General features: G+C 49.9%; 2 protein-coding genes across 4 annotated transcripts; one reads left to right on the top strand and one right to left on the bottom strand.

Annotated features, from left to right (window-relative positions):
* The first annotated feature begins 13 nt into the window (after window positions 1–13).
* MYOZ3 (myozenin 3) lies at window positions 14–7,358 on the top strand. 3 transcript variants are annotated; one of them, XM_065690587.1, is made up of 7 exons: window positions 14–191; window positions 878–960; window positions 1,335–1,489; window positions 1,724–1,792; window positions 1,891–2,038; window positions 2,207–2,378; window positions 5,133–7,358. In XM_065690587.1, the coding sequence occupies exons 2-7, from the start codon at window positions 930–932 to the stop codon at window positions 5,293–5,295; spliced, it is 738 nt and encodes a 245-aa protein (XP_065546659.1). In that variant the 5' UTR covers window positions 14–191; window positions 878–929; the 3' UTR covers window positions 5,296–7,358. The 3 variants fall into 3 exon arrangements, with proteins under 3 accessions (XP_065546659.1, XP_065546657.1, XP_065546656.1); XM_065690585.1 differs by having other exon boundaries at window positions 874–960; XM_065690584.1 differs by having other exon boundaries at window positions 855–960.
* On the bottom strand, window positions 7,039–15,208 carry RBM22 (RNA binding motif protein 22). Its single transcript, XM_065690583.1, has 11 exons — window positions 15,098–15,208; window positions 14,547–14,600; window positions 12,973–13,002; window positions 11,935–12,067; window positions 11,529–11,629; window positions 11,199–11,371; window positions 10,451–10,651; window positions 9,786–9,950; window positions 9,283–9,371; window positions 8,635–8,766; window positions 7,039–7,955 (listed from the first exon to the last, which is right to left on the bottom strand). Exons 1-11 carry the CDS (start codon window positions 15,149–15,151, stop codon window positions 7,825–7,827), a joined length of 1,263 nt encoding a protein of 420 aa, XP_065546655.1. The 5' UTR covers window positions 15,152–15,208; the 3' UTR covers window positions 7,039–7,824.
* Window positions 15,209–16,975: the final 1,767 nt, after the last annotated feature.

Here is a 16,975-nt window from a genome sequence, read left to right as displayed (position 1 = left end):
TGTCCCGCGTTGGACCTTGGCATCTGGTCTGGAGCCCAGCACGGGCTGGGGCAAGCAGCAGGAGCCCTGGGGTGTCCCGGAGGACCAGCGGGGCCACCAAGCACTGGTAACCACAGCTCGGCTTCAGCCTCATCCCCAGCACAGCAGGAGAGCATCTTTGGTGTCCAACGCCAGGGACATCCCCTGGCCAGGTAGGGGAGGCGAGGACCCACACTGGGGTCAGCGGGTGGGTGGGTGCTTGGGGACACCCCAGTCTTAGTGGTGGGGACATCACCACCATGGGGTCAGGGTATGGTGCCCCCAGAGTGGGGTGCCCGGTACACAGCTCCCGGCTGCCTGCCCAGCTCCAGCAGGGTCAGGGTTGTGGCTCGCACACCCTCAGGGCCACGGCTGAAAATAGCTCTGCTGGAGCAGAGGTGCTGGTGGTGGGGTGGCAGCCAGGGCCCTGCTCGGCTGCAGGCTGTGGGTGCTGCTCCCAGGGGGCTCAGGGCATGAGGACCCCGGCTCATTGTGGGCAAGGAGGACACTTTCTGCCCTACAGAAAGGCAGAGGCTGAAGGGCAGAGTGCTTTGAATGTTCTCCTGCACCCAATAACTGAATGGAGAGCAGAATAGGAATGATGCTGGCCAGGGAAGATGCTCAGGGCTGATGCTGGCCAGGGGGGATGCTCAAGGATGAAGCTGGCCAGGGGGGATGCTCAGGGATGAAGCTGGCCAGGGGGGATGCTCAGGGATGAAGCTGGCCAGGGGGGATGCTCAGGGCTGATGCTGGCCAGGGGTGATGCTCAGCCAAGCCTGACTTCTCCCCATGGAATGGCTGGGGCTGATGCATCCCCATGCTTTGTGCCACCCCAGGGCTGCCTCTCTCTTCCAGTCAGGCAGGATCCATCCCCCTCGCACAGAGCTGCCCCAGGAGCACAGCAGCAAGTAATGGCCATCATGAGACCGGGCCCTGAGGATGGTAAGGGGGTGCTGGGGGTGCTGCCAGTCCTGGGACCGTGCTGCCCTCCCTGCCCAGGGGCCAGGCTCAGCTCTGGTTGAGGCCCCGCAGGGTCTCTGTGCCTTGGTCCCCTCTCGCACTACAGCCCCAAGGGGCAGTCACTGCACTTTGAGGGCTGGAGGGGTCCGTGCATGGGGGTGGGAGGAGCTGTCAGAGCCTCTGGAGCGGAGCTAACTCCCGGATAATTCCCCACACTGGTCCCTGGCCCAGCTCCGGGTGCAGGCAGGGCAGCAAGGACCCCAGTGATGGGACACCGCTGTCCCTGCACCAGCACGGGGGTCCCCAGCACTGCGGCAGCCTCATCTGCAGCTCTGTTCTCCCCTGGCCCCCCCAAGAGCCTCGGCTGGACCTGGGCAAGAAGGTGAGCACCACGCAGGACCTGATGATAGAGGAGCTCTCCCTGCCCCACAACCGCGGGTCCCGGCTCTTCCAGCAGCGCCAGCGGCGGATGCAGCGCTTCACCTTTGAGAACCTCGGCAGCCACAGGCAGGTGGGTCTGCGGCTGAGCCCCAGCTCCAACCGGGACAGCCCTTTCCCAGCAGGGAAGGGATTCCCGGTGCGGTCAGGGGTGTCTCAGCCCTGCAGTTACATGGAGATGAAGGGAGAGGAGGGGTGGCTTGGTGGGATGGGTACGGAGGTGGGCAAGGTTCAGCATCCACCAAAGAGCAAGGGGATGGCACCAGTCTCTCTGTGCATCATTAACCCCTCTCCTTACCTCCTGCAGCTCCCAGGGCCGGGTGGCTCACACCGCACAGAGAGAGGGGACAGAGAGGGAGCAGCAAATGAGTGGATGGTGAGTTGGTGAAGGAGGCTCCAAGATGCTTTCAGAAGCCTCTTGAGTCCCAACCAGGGCAGGGGGAGCTCCCTGTACCCACTGACTCCCCTCTGCAGGCAGGGGAGGATGCTGGGGGCCAGCAGAGTTACCACTCCGAGCTCCACGTGGCAGCATCGCCCCACGGTGGCCCCCCCGAAGTGCCCAAGAAGACAGAGAAAGTCCTGCAGATGAGTAAAATCCTCAACCCCGACGCTCTGGCCCCAGGTAAATGGCACCTGCATCCCAGAGGTGACATCGCTGTCAGCTCACAATGAGGGGCTGCAGGCAGAGAGCACTAAAACCCTTGCACATATAAATACATGACAGGTATATCTGTTATATGTTCATACTCCTGTCCCCACATCAGCCCATGTCATCCCTCTGCCTGCACAGGGTACTCAGGTCCCCTCAAAGAAGTCCCCCCGGAGAAGTTCAATGTCACCGCCATCCCCAAGGGCTACCGATCCCCATGGCACGACCTCCTCGGTGACAAGGACAATGCTGTGCTCGGCGAGTACCAGCCACCCATGAGACCCTTTCAGTGGGACTTCAGGAGCTTCAACAGGTAACACTGGCCAAGGAGCAGGCACCAGCATCCTGTCTGTCCCTACCTCAGGGAGCACCTTGCATCCTGCCAGGGAAATGCAATGTTCTATCCCATCTTTATACAGCACTCTGTGGCTCCTCTGCTAAGGTCCCTGCCTCCACCAGCTCCCCACATCTCCTCTTAGCTCCACCACTGTGTTTGTGCAGCTTGATCTCACTGGGTAACCTCAGGGATGAAATCTGGAAGGACTAATTCCCATGTACATGGTCCTGCAGAAGGAATCGCTGCTGTTCCAGCCAGGCTCAGCTCTGGGCCGGGTGCAGGAATGGCACAGATAGTGCCAAGTCTCTCTCATAATGTCACTAAGGTATCCAAGCAGCTGCTGGAAGCGGTGGGGGGATAAGGTTAATCTTCCCACAAAGTGCTAAGAGGTCACCAGATTCCTTCCAAACACCTGCTTGGGATTGAAGTCTTCAGGCCAGGGAGGTCCTGCTGGCTCAGCCTGGCAAGATCCATGCTTTCAATGGAGTATGGAAGGCTGCTACCTCCTTGTACCGCCAAATCACACTGGGGTAGAGTTTGGGACCCTGGATAATCTCCTTTCTGGAAAGGTGCTTGGTGGGGATCCAGGAGATGGAGATCTGGTGGTAGCAAAGCATCAGCAGCCCAAGGTAGGATAAAGACAGCTGAGTTTTTTAAGCTGAACATCATCCCAGGGAGTCTGCAAACTGAGGTCCTGGCTCTCCTTCCCACAAGCTTCTTCCATGAGGATGACAGTACGTTGTCCTTGCTGGCCTGGCGAAAGTCACTTTCCAATAGACAAGTTCCTACTGTAGCCTTCTTCCACAGCACAGCACTACTCCCTGTACCCCATCATCTGCCATGGTGCTGGGCCTCTGCCGGCAGCAGCCTTCCTGAGCCCACAGTCAAGCTGTATCCGAGTTGAGGGGGACCCAAGTGTTGGGCTTTGAGCGCCTGGCAGAAGGAGCTGTTGGGAACTACAGCCCCTCTGCATGGAAATGGTGTCCCAAAGGGCAGAGATCTCGGCTGGTGGAGCTGACATGGTGCTGCCACCATCCCTCTGCTGCTCTTCTCTCCCTCAGCCCTGGGGCTTTGCTGTGTGGTGTGGCGAGGGGCACAGCACAAGGCTGCTGAACGCTCAGCCCCTCTGCATTTCCCCTTCCACACCAGTGAGTGCTTCAGTGCACCGGTCTGCACTGGAGTGGGGCTGAGGAAGAGAGGGAAGAGGGATAACAGAAGGGAAAAGCAAATGGGCTACAAGAGCTGTTCCCTCAGGTTTTCCTTCCCAGAAGCTTCCCTGGAGCAGTAACATCCAAGGAGGTGCGGTAGGGGGAGAACAAGGAGCTGCTGCACACACTGAGCTCTTTTATTCAACATTTACCCATGTTCCTGCCTCAGGATTTATTTATGGATGGGGACTGAAGCAAGGGCATGTTTCTGAATAATGCTTTCCCCTGTTCTGTTTCTCCATTCTCACATGCTGCCTTTCTATTTAAAGTCTTGAACTGTTATTTAATACAGATGGATGCTAATTTAACACCAAGCCTCTCGCCACCTCCTCTAATTCTTCACTGAGGCATGAAGTTTCAGAGAGCCAATCTGCTTTTAACTGGGCTTTTCATGATCTTCCAAGCTGTTGGCTTTTAAATCACTTCTCACTTCATCAAATACCAAACTGCAGAAAAACAACCTTTTGGGAACAAATCCGCTAAGAGAGAAGCCAGTGGTGTTGCCCAAAGCGAGGTGAATCCCAGCTCAGCTCACCCAGGTCACAGGGCACATTCACCATCTCAACAGCAACTGTGTTAAAGCAGACTTCAAGTGTGGTTGAAGTTGTGATTTATTCAGGCTGTGATGTGAGGACACTTAGCTAAATTGCACTGCCTTAAGAGAGAGTAAACCCAAGCTTTGGAAATGACTGTCATTTCCCAGAAGAGAGAAAGTTCCTGGAACAAAACTCTTTTACCTTTCCCCCCTTTATTTCTCTTCTGTTGCAAAACAGTGCCACGTTACTCATGTTCAAGCAGCGCTTCCCAAAGCAAATACTCCCAGCTCTGCCTCATTGATAGCTCAGCCTCCATGTGCTGCTCCAAAACCAACATTCTTGGCTTCTCAGAGGCTGTCACTCTCTTCCCAAATCCCTTTCCACATTTCTCCACAAAGGGATGACAGCTCTTGCCCCCACACTGATCTTCCTGTTAGTCACTGTTGAAGAGAAGCTGTCCCAAAAGGCAACCTAGAGCCAAGGCCAAGAGAGAGGCAGTTGCCTGCACACGTGCTAGAGCCATCAGGAGGCAGCACTATCGGCCTCAGCCCTCTGCAGAACACATTAGCTGTGGACAAATCACTTCCGAAAGACCAGAGGGTTTGTTACCATCACTTGCTCTCTTAATCTAACCCCTTTCACACACAGCTCATCTCTACTGCTAGTGGTGGAGCCCATCAAAAGAGACTACAGTGAAGGTAACAACATGCTTCCTCCTTCCCATTCCACAGCCACTCAGGCACCAAACCCCACTCTGGCTTGCTAAAGTTTGAGCTGAGGTTGGTTCTGTACAAGAGAAGCACCTCCCTGTGCTGGCAGAGGCTCTGACAGCATCCTGGGGACAAAGAGAAGGGTTATCACTTTCTACAGGCCTTGATAGATTACTGCTGGGCTCAGTTACTACATCCAGACCTGCTTTTTCTCTCACCTTTACTACTCACAATCCCTCCTTGTGACATGCTAAATCTGCTCCTTCTCCGCTGCAGGACTCCCGCCCCATTTGACAGAACACAGCTCAGTGACCTGTTCTTTGTGCCTGCCACAGAGCTGGACAACCTGAGTGCTCTGGAGGTGATTGACCACAGGCGTAACTTCAACAGGGTGCCGCAAGGCTGGGTGCGGATTCTACCGGAGAGCGATGAGCTGTAGCACATGTGCTCCTTTCCCCATCACCACGGATGCTTCTCTTGCTAGACTCAAGCACACTTTGCACTGTAGGGGAGAGAGGAGTGAGTGTTCTCCATGAAAGCCAAGCTGGTGGTCTCTGGTTGTTGCCTTCTTGAGCAGGATTTGAACAAGTTCAAGGTCAGGACCATTCTGAACCCCCCTTGTACCTGCCACTGACACAAGGACAGCCAAGCTCTCGCCATTAACACAATTCCATACAAAACATCCTGTACAGCCTGTCCTCATGGAAAATGGCAGGAGCACTCGCTGCAGCACACCAAGGTGTCCCACTGCGGCTGCACTGACACACAAGACCTGCTCCAACAGATGGAGAAATTCCATCTTCAGGACAACTCTACATCTGTCATTCCGGTCAGGACAGCAAAGAGGAGGTGATAATTGAAGAGCAGCAGCAAAACAAGTCACCGGAGGCATTGGCATGTTAAAAGCTGTTACCCAGGGCTTGGCTGGACAACAAAAACAAATGAGGAACTGGAAATCTGCCTGTTCACCAGCATAGCACAACCAGGGTATATGGGAGAGGAACATGCTGGAAACTTGTACCCCCTTTTCCATAAGCTTCTGGCTGGCACTTGGCAGCTGATATTTTCCCCTTCCCGCTGCTATCTGCATGCCTTGCTTAAACATCTAAATACGTTGATTGACTTATGCCAGATTTGCTTCCTATAGCCAGTCAGTAAGGATCAGGCCCTGCCTGGAATCACTGCATTGCAGAACTACACCAGTCTGAAGACACTGCCAGGGTATTCCGGTAACTTCTGCATCAGCAGGAGGGAAAATGAGCACAGCCATGACTCCAGAGCAAGCCCAGGCTGCCCTCTGAATGTGAGCATCAGCAGTGACACACAGTGGGACACACAGCTACCAACAGGCTACAGGACAGTCATCGGAACATCTGGAAAGCCCTGCTCATTGCTAACAAGAATCTCTAACTTCAAATGCTTCTGTCAGGTTCTTACTGTTACCTTTATTTTATCTTCCAAAAGCAGGAGCATCAGCATAAACATCTTTTCTTCCAACACTATGGCTGAATTGGGCAAGTAAATTTGCTGGTAAAAAAGCAGTTAACAGCTGCTTCAGGTGTACGTGTGGTGCTGTGCAGATTCCACACAGGGAGGCTGCTGCCACAACACACCATTCAGGCAGGAAACTTTAATTGAAGAGAAATGGAAAATGCAACTGGAAAGCAAAAAGGTCCTTTCCTTAAACATTCAAATTTTGTGATGATCAAGGGCTGCTACAAAGCCCTCTCTCTCCAATTTGTCCACTGGCTGTAGAACCTGTGTACCCCTGGGGACCCGGCTGGAAGTAATAAATGGTGACAACATAAAGCCTGTTTGCATTCCAGATCTGCCTGCTCAGCGCTCACAGCTCTGAGGGCAAATTGGGGCCAGAGCAGTGACAAAGGCTGCAGCCCTTCCTCATGCACCAGCAGGCTTCTGCCTGGCCTCCAACACTGCCCTGGAAGGGCTCTTACAGAAGCTAAACCAGTAACCTGTGCCTAGAGCCCAGCTTTTTCTCCAGAGGAAGCCAACCACGGCGCTGGTACCACCTCCCAGAGCCTGGCAGCACCAGCGGCATCACTCGGGGCAGCAGGTAACATCTACTGTCATTGCCCACTCTCCACCCTGGCTTTGGCAGGAGCCAAATAAAACTCCCAAGTCCTCAGACACTGTCTCCACCAAGCAGGGTCTAAGCAAAAGGTTGAAAAATTCAAGCATTTTAATGTATTTTTTTAAAAACCGAGCAAATGAAGCTTCAGAACAGGTCCCATCATGTGTTGCTGTACAGAAAGATGTCCACAGATCCACTGCATGAACACAGCTGACATACAGATGCACCACCCAGAGGCTGCTCACATCACCTAATCTTATCTTCCTCAAGATGTGCAGGATTAGAAGTGAAGCATGAAAAAGGGGTCGGTTTGGGTTTTTTTTTTAAGCCAGAAGTCAAAAAAAACAAGGGGGAAAATTCTGTGGCAATAGTAAAGCAAAGCCCATGGGTTTGGCACATCCAATACTCTTGTTTTCTGGCTCTTATTCGGTCTTTAATACCTTATTAGAATAATAAGTCATTAGTTACCTGACAGAGAAGAGTCTCTGGTTACCTTTACACAGTCCATGGTGTTCAGACTGAGGACATCAGATGGGCTTCAAAAGGGTTCGGTTTTGTTTCTTCCAGAAGTTTATTTAAAAGTGTGCAAACGGGATACACGAGAGCACAGTCATTCTGGGACACCTGATCCACAGACCCCTGACAGCCCTTCTGTCTGCCTCTTCTCCCCCTAAACCCCCCCACCCCTCAACACTACATGAAAGATCTGGGATGTATCCACAATCTGATTAGCTAGCAGAGACACGGAGCTCAGTCTGCCCAGCATCTGCAAGCAGGGAAATAAGGCTGCTCTAGCTCACCCACAGCTTGACATATGGTGCTATCATGGTAACTAGAAAATAACATTTACTTCAAGGATGAGGGTGGCAGGAGGTGCTAGGGGTTGCTGTGCTTCCCTGCATGGGCACCCATCCTCTGGGGATCTTGAGATGGGTAGTGAATGGGGCCTGGGGCTCGCATGAAGGGAGGTGGTGGCCCCATGGTGTGGAACATGTGTGGTCCAAAACCTGCGGAAACAAAGTTGGCAGCTTCAGACAAACAGAACAAGCAACACATGTACCACTGCTTGAAAAGTACCACCAGAGAACAGCTGGCTTACAGCTGTGCCTTAGAAATGTGCATTTCTCCTGTGACTCCTCAAATCCCCAAACTCCTTCCCTTCTATCCAGTACAACTGGGGGCAATCCTCACCCAACACACATCCTTCCTCACACATAAAAGCTGGTGGGAGGACTGGACAGATGTCTGTAATGCCAATCGAATGCTTTCTACTGAAGCATGGAGTAAACCAAATACATCCACAGGAGTCTGATGTCCCACAAAACAAAAGGGTCTCCAGATAGATACATACACACAGCCAAACACAGGCTGGCATTCAACCAGTTGCGAAATTACCCTTTGAAGTTCAAGTTAATGTGGCATTTACACAGCCAGCAAAAGCACTGAGGAGATCTCAGTACCAGAGACAGGGATCTCTGACATGCCTGAGAATTTGCAAGTGAATACATATCATGACAGGCAGCTCAGTTTAATTAAACTGTGCTGACAGCTTGTTTTAGGTCATCAGTTTACACTGCATGATCAGGGATGAGGAAACTCAACTCAGGGCATGCATCAGTGCAAGAGAACAGCAGAACAAGGAGGACTTGATCATCTAACCCCCACTTGAAGGGGAAGCACAAGTACCTGGAGGTGGTGGTGGAGCAATGCCAGGAGGAGGAGGCAAGGCAATGTTAACCACGGCTGGAGGGCCACTTGGAGGTAGGTTGAAGTAATTTGCAGAAGCCTCCTCTTCTGCAGCTGGAGGAGGGGGGAGAGCTGCACAAAAAGTACATGGTGGTTATGGAAAAACTCTCAATCAAGATACGCAGAGGCGTCTGCCTTCAGAGAGAGAGAGGTGCAAGCAGCTCTTCCACAAAGTGATACTACTATTGCATGTATGAACCAGAGCAATAAGGACTGCACTGAAACTCCAAACAGTCACCATTTTCCTTCACCCAAAACCAGCTTTGCTTTTTCCATCATATGACACTCAGTGGATAAGGAAGACATTAACCTTGCGTGGGTTGCCAGTACCTCAGACCTAAGTAACTTGAATTCAGCTTTACCTTTTCACTCATCACATAAGGAACTCTTTTCATCAAGGATGCGCTTCTAGATAAAGCTTGCCTCTGGATCTGCTTGCAGCTGGATCTGCTGCAAATCTACTGTAGGTAACTGCTCTGGGCTCACCAGCGCCTCTACTGCCGTGAACTCTGCTACTGCTCTCTGAGGTTTAGCTCCAGCCTCTCTCAGGTCAGCATAAGTGTTTCAGAGATGTAAACACTCCTTTACCTCCAGGGAGTCCTGGAACTGGCTCCAGCTTTATCCCGGATTCTGTAGTACCTTCCTTGTCCTTATCTTTTCCTCTTGCTGCCTGGGACCTAAAAACCAGACAAACGTTTGAGAACAAGGATGAGAAAAAGCAAGATAAGCAGATACACCACAGTAGTTTCATATTATCTAATCCAGATCCATTGCTTTAGGCCAAAGATGAAAAATTCACAGCCCATCAGAGACACCTGGTACAGAGTGTGCAAACAGTGCTTAAAGGAGACAATGAGAAACAAAACTACAGAAACTCATCCATAACTTTCTACCAGGAAATCCCTTATACAATTTGTGTCATCTCCAACCCAGATCCCACTGTTAGAAGAAAATCAAACTGTAAGAAGTACCCTGATTATTTACAGATCAGTACTTGCTCCAGGGTAACACCTAACCCTGCTCTTCAAGGCTGCATAACTGAGTGAAGAACCTTGTGGTAGAATCCTCAAGGTTTCCTCGCCCTCACTCACCTTCCCCATTTGACATTGAGCCTGCGGCCGTTCACGATGAGCTTGTTGAAGGATTTCTCAGCAGCCACTTCTGCCGCTTGGCGGGTGGCGAACTGGATGAAGGCACATTGCTGCCTCTGCACCACCGTGATCGTTCGGATCTCCCCAAACTGGTAGAAGTGATTTCTGTGTGGGGAGAAATGAGTGCCATGAAACCTCACTCCATCCAGCCACAGGGCACATAGCACTGTATATCTCATCACGGCCAAAACAGTTATGCTCAAATCCTTTCTTTTCTCCATCACTAGCTCAGAATAACCATTACAAATCAAGTCTCTTATCCCTCTATAAAATTATGGAGCAATAAAAACTCTGCAGCAGCTTTTCTCAGGAGCTAGAGAGGCTATGGGACTTTCTTGTACCAGTTGTAGCACAGTATCCCCAACAGCTCAGGATGACTCATCTTTATAGAGAGAAATTTTAATCAAAGCATTTGAAATGTGCCTGTTTACTGTTCCCCACTAAGCTGGCACTCCTCTGCACTTCCCCACCAACCAGTTCCCCATTAAGGAAAACTGAAAACCAGATTGACTTTTTCCCCTTCCAAGAGATTTTCTCACTTGGAGATGAGCAGTAATCAAAGCTTCAAATACCAAGTCAAGGGCAATACAAATTCACCAACGCACCTGAGATCTGATTCAGTGATGGTATCTCCAAGCCCTCCAACATACAGTGTAGTGATAGTCTTGTCATCAGGGGGGTCCAGACGAGGCATGGTGGATGCTCGCTTCAGGAGTTTATCAGCCACGGGATCATTAATTCCATAGTAACGATCTTTGATGTTCTGATCAGCCAGAGGATCGTCTGGATCTGTAGGTTTCTCATGTCTAAGGTTCAGCAAACAAACATCACTCACAGTCGCATCACATTAAAATTACTGTAACTGCCCTCTTCCCTCTGGACACTTACAGGTAAACCCTGTTCACACAAACATGCCAAAACGAACAAAAAGCCACAAGAGCTTAAACTGAGCCAGGACTGCCTCAAGTTGTGAATGAATGGCACTTCTGACAGCTCAGTGCTCAACACTACACAATGTAACAGCTGGATTTCAAAAGGCCTCTTGTTCAGAGACAAAGATCTCTGATTGAGGGGACTGACGCCACAAAGGGAAAAAATGAACTATGCAAGAGCAGAGCTGCGGTTGCTGCTTCAGCAAAGCACTGCAAGATCACACAGCTGATTCCTCGCAAATCAACATGCCACAACAAAGATTCATCCACTGGTGCTACGGCCCAACTGAACCCAAGTTTTACACTGACCCCAGTCAGAGTGTTGTATCTACTGTCCACTGAGGCACTCCCTGCTCTTCTACCCAAGGGGAGCTGTATCTGACAGTGGTTAACAGATTAAGTGTTTAAGATGTCTCTGTACCTGTAGGGACACTCTTCTCCTCTCTTGCACTCTCCTTTTACCCAGAAGGAACAGATGTGAGGACGGTTACGTTTGTAGTAAGGAGTGGTCCGAGCCAGCTTCAGCAACATGTCACTGGTAGACGTAGCTTTTCCCAGCGCACCAACTGGCCTAGTGCCATCAGAATTGGATATCTAAACAGTAGTTCAAACACAAATAATTATACATAAAACACCATTGAAAACTCATGCACAGAATAAGAGCAAGCAAATGATTTTACGATAAGCTAGGTCATTCCTCTCTTATATACACCAACATAGAAAAAGCATGACTATAACTCCACTCTCTTACCTCTCGTTCCATGTTCTGGGTGTAGTATTCTTTATTGACATCAGATTTAGGCATTTCATCTTTAAGGGAGAGTCCTGCATCCCGCACTTGAATAGGCAAACCTGGAATGAAACAAACCAAACAAAAATAAATCCTTATGAAGCACAAGCTGAAAGAGCAGAAATGGTTGCTGCAACATGCATAGGCCAGAGATAATTCATGCAACAGCTCAAGCAGACCATGCTGCCCCTGAGCCTCAGCAGAGACGTAATCATCAAGACTTGCTCTTCTCAAAGACTGTCCAGAGACATGCACACAGTGAGACATTGCACCAGCATTCATTTCAGAGGCAAGCAGCTCCTTCTCTTTGTTCAGAGGCAAGAGGACAAAGCAGCTCCTTCTCTTAGTTCACATTTTTGGTACACACCATATTCCAGGTCAAGCAGACAGGTTTGACAGACGTTCTTCAGCTTGCTGCATGTTTGGCACACTTCTGTCTTCTTGAAGCGCATGCGAACACCAGGGCACCAGCGGAACACTGTGAAAGGCCTGGCACAAATCTAACAACAGAAAATCAACACTTGCATCACTATCACAGATTCAGACCTTAAATATTTGTTTCTATTTGGTGCCTTACTTGGACAAGAGAAAGTCTTAGGAAGGTTTTCTGTCTTGATGTTTTTTGATTCATTACAATAACCTAAAAGCAGGTTGACTCAAAAGGAGAAAGAAATTCACCTCCATTCCAGGTGAGGTCAGTATCGAGCTATTAGAAATAGATCACGAGTTACCTATTAGAGATAAACCCAACACCAGCTCAGCAGCAAGCCCAATAAGAGGTTATGAGGCTTCTGGTCCAGAATAATAATTCCATTCTTATCTGGTGGAATGATGCATTTGCTTCCACTGCATGTATAGGTTTTGGAAGAAAAGCAGGATTCCAGCACATACCTTCTCCCTGCCTCTGATGACAGCTGACAGAAGGAGCAAACCATTCCTTTAATTTCTCTCAGTCAAAATAACACCAAATGTTTCTTGCTCTCTCAGAAATACTCATGGCTTAGGTCTCGGATAGCTAACACAATCACCACATAGCCATGAACAACACATGCACAGCAAAACCTAAACTCCAGTTATTAATGCACCACTCATGAGTAAAATCAAACTTAAGCAGAAAACATGAGATCTAAACCACTGAAATACCTTCAAATCTAGTATAACTATATTTGTAATACCTAATTCTGATTAACATGAATCAATCCTAAGTCTGAGCACTCTTTCACAATTTTGCTATTTTAAGGCTGTCTAACAAAGCACCCACAGACCGACCTCAAGATTTATGTAGTTACATAAACACCCTAAGTTGTTAACCCAGATAAGCCAGTGGTTTTCTTAACATCAAAATATATTATTCCAAGATATGTGCCAGTACTGACATCCCTTCTTCAAAAGACAACAAACATACCTTGCATTCTTTTCCGTATTTTTCTTTGGTCTGAAATACAATCAAAAAGAGAAAAAAATGAAATATCATCAATTTGACATAAACCATGAAACACATAGCTGAGGTTACAGCATGGGTTTTCTTCCCTCATGCTGCATTTTGACTCACCCACCCCCATGTTTTGGGCTTTCACCTTGGCAGGAAAACAGGACCAAAAAATAGAGAGGTAAAAACCTCTCAATCAATTTTTTATTTAGATTCATTCATTCATTAATTCATTAAATGTAAAATCGGAAAGCCAACCATATCCTGGGCTGCATCAAAAGCAGCATGGCCATCAGGTCAAAGGAGGTGATCCTGCCTCTCTACTCTGCTCTCGTGAGACCTCACTTGGAGTATTGTGTGCAGTTCTGGTGTCCTCAACATAAAAAGAACACGGAACTGTTGGAACAAGTCCAGGGGAGGCCACGAGGATGATCAGGGGACTGGAGCACCTCCTGTATGAAGACAGGCTGAGAAAGTTGGGGCTGTTCAGCCTGGAGAAGAGAAGGCTGTGTGGAGACCTCATAGCAGCTTCTAGTGTCTGAAAGGGGCCTATAAGGATGCTGGGAAGGGACTCTTCATTAGGGACTCTAGTGACAGGACAAGGGGTAATGGGTTAAAACATAAACAGGGGAAGTTTAGATCTGATATAACAAAGTTCTTTACAATGAGGGTGGTGAGACACTGGAATGGGCTGCCCAAGGAAGTTGTGAATGCTCCATCCCTAGCAGTGTGCAAGGCCAGGCTGGACAGAGCCTTCGGTGGCATGGTTTAGTGCGAAGTGTCCTTGCCCATGGCAGGGGGGTGGAATCAGATAATCTTAAGGTCTTTTCCAACCCTAACTATTCTATGATTCTATGAAAAGCACAGCACTGTAAGTCTCACCTCACCCATTACTGAAAGACGAGAATGAAACAGAACTTTAGCAGCTACTTTTAAGCAAAGATGATGTTACAGGAAATAAGGCCATGGAAAGAGCAGGCTTTGCCGTATCACCTATACCAGCAGTGGGGTTGTGCCTCCCAAAAACATCACCATTTCTCTCAGCAAACAATCGGGAAAGATCATACGAACACAGGTCAAACGCAACCAAACTGAGCACAGAGAAAAGCAACACAAATGGACTGACTCATTCTGCATGGGGGAAACCAAGGAAAACAAACAGGGATTTAAATCACTGCTGGAAGCCTGCATAAAAGAGTTTTACTTTATTTTTACAGGTGCATATTCTTCATGTTTTAGAAGCTGTGCTCAGCTATTTATTATGTCAGCAGCTCATGGTTCTCTACAACACACCGTTTACCAAAGCCTTGTGTTATAGTATTTCCTGCACTCCAGACATTGGACTGTATCATCTTGCTCTCCTTTTTGACTGATTTACTCTTAAACTGCACACCAACATTGCTGGAACCCAACCCTGTTGAGGCAAAACCAACTAACGAGGAATGCACATCAACCTCAGCATCTCCTCCTGTAGCCAGGCTTATTTTAGTCCCCAGACCCCAAAAGTTCCTGGGCCGTAACACAGAAAAGGAGGTCAAACAGGCACATACCATTCGAATATATGGGTTTTCTCCAAGACATGTCTGGCACAGAATAGGGAAGTCCTAAATTGAGCAAAAAAGAAGGAAAATCAGGGTTTTGCAACAAAGTCTATAATCACAACAGCATTCAAAACACACTTGGCAAACAATGCTGTGAGTTAAAACTGATGAGACCACTGAAGAGCCACAAGCCACGACCCAAGGCCCATATTATGATAGAACCGTGACCCATGGGCTATTCTGGTTCGAAGTAAAACTGAAAACAAAGGCCGAAAGAGCAGATCCCAGCGATCTCAACTCCCCAGCCCTGCCCGCAGCAGATGTCACCACCCCGTTACCCCCGTGCCCATTGTTTGCACTGGGCCCACCCAGGAAAGGCCCCATCTTTATAGAACGCCCCACAGGGCCACGACGGGCCCAGCCCGGCCCTCCCCAGACACCGGACACCCCAAACCCCGCCAGGCAGCGGTGTGGGCAGCACGTCCGCTCTTTCAGCCACGGGAGGGCCTGACAGCGGCGCCAGCCCCCCCGGCCCAGCAGCGGAGGGCCCCGCGGCTCACCGCGTCCTCCCAGTTCTGCCGGTTGTAGGTGTTGGAGCCCAGCGATGTGGACATGGCGGCGGCCCTGCCTCAGCGGGCCCGCGCTCCGCCTCCACCGGCGCCGGACGGAACTGACGCCACTTCCGCCAGAGAGCTGCCAACCAGAGAGCGGAGCGAAACGGGCGCGGTGGGCGAAACCATCGAGATCAGAGGGCGGGGGGGGACGGGACGAGACGATTTGGGGTGGGGGGCGCGCTTAGCCTCAATAACCGTTATTTATTTAATAACTACTTTTTAGTATTAAATCAATGTAGAAACCAGCGCAAAGGATCCGAGAGCCACGTTGCTTTATTGAAGGTCACTACACGACGTCAAGCAGTAAGGCAATAGGCGCCTATGGGGAAGGGGTGAATACTCCGGGGAGCAGGGACACGCCGACACCTATGAAGTCCTAAGGGAAGGGAGAGAACAACTCACGGAGCTCACGGAACAGCACAGACATTGCTCCTCGTGTTAGTGTTCTCTGCCTGCAAGCACCAGCACAGCCCCGCATCATGTCCCGAACATAGTGGCTATTGCAGAGAAGTGGTGGCCAAAGGAGAAGTGCTGTATCTGGGTGGGTAAAGCCACAGCAGGCGCTAGCACTAGACATTAACTACCTACTACAAGTGTTAAACTCATGCTGTACATCTGTGCGTATCCTACGCGAGGTTGTAAACGTGAGGCCCCGGCGTGCCGCGGCAGGCTTCTGGTGCAAAGGGAGATGTTTTTGGGGTGCAGCACCACCCCAAACCTAAAGCCGGAAGCTTCACCCTGCCATGCCGTGCAGAGGATCTGCAGCTCTAGGCCAGCAGCATTCAAGCCTCCCCCAGTACATCAAAACCCATCAGGAAGGTCTAAGAGGGTGTGTGTTGGAACTGGGAATGCTCTGCAGGAAGAGCGATCGCACCCACTTGCACCAAGCTATGCAGCTACTGTAATTTTGTGTCCTGGATACGCTGCTCTTAATTGCTGATTTGAGCTGGGACCACAGCCAAATGGCAGCCTGGATAAATTACCTGATGGTACAGTGTCTGCTGGTTAATGTGGAACTGTCTGTTACACCTCCCTCCCACACACCCTAACTGGAAAATAAGCCAACAGCCCCTGTAGTTCCCTGTACATCAGATCTAACCTTAACACTCCAGGTTTCGCACTGTGATTGCTACCCCTGTTAACACTTGTTTTCTCTGGAGCATCCTAGTCTCAGCCTGGAGCTGCAGAAAACAAATTCCCAGCTCGCAGCACATCATGCTGCCACATCCACTTGCAGCATGGCGAGCTAACAGCAGGCTCAGTTACCAGTCAGATCCACAGACTCTACAGTACACACTATTTGGGGTTTAAAGGCAAACTGATTATTTCCTTTGTGAAAAGGCATCTATTGCCTTGGTTAAGCAAGCTACATACACCAGAGGCTGGGTGGTATGTCCCAGTCCTCCACAGCTGAGGTATCCTATGAGGAAGGAGAAAACCAAAAGCATCGTGCTGCTGCCAGTAACTTGCCAGTAATGCAGCAGACACAGCCACCTCTTAAAACGTTTGTTTGGGAAGGGCCTAACTGTGTGAAAAGGAAGTTGTTCACTATTGAACATTGGGCTTGTGGGCTGACATGAAGAAAAACCAGAAATATGGGTTCTTTTCTATCAATAAACCCAAATTCAGCCAGGTGTAGTGCAAATCTGGAGAAAGCAAGATCCTTCTCTGTGCTGAAACACGTGCTGCAAGTTAAACTAGCCTGTGGCGGCGTGGGGAAGCACAGCAGTAGTTAGTGGGCACTAGGACAAGAAGAGAGAGAACAAACCATCCCAAACCACGGCACCCTCAGCCACCTCCTCGCAGCCTGGTGGGGCCCGTGGC

Source organism: Lathamus discolor, chromosome 10 (assembly GCF_037157495.1).
Source record: "Lathamus discolor isolate bLatDis1 chromosome 10, bLatDis1.hap1, whole genome shotgun sequence".
NCBI classification, from domain to species: domain Eukaryota; kingdom Metazoa; phylum Chordata; class Aves; order Psittaciformes; family Psittacidae; genus Lathamus; species Lathamus discolor.
Note: the sequence above shows the minus strand (reverse complement) of the source record. Positions and strands in the feature narration are given on the sequence as shown.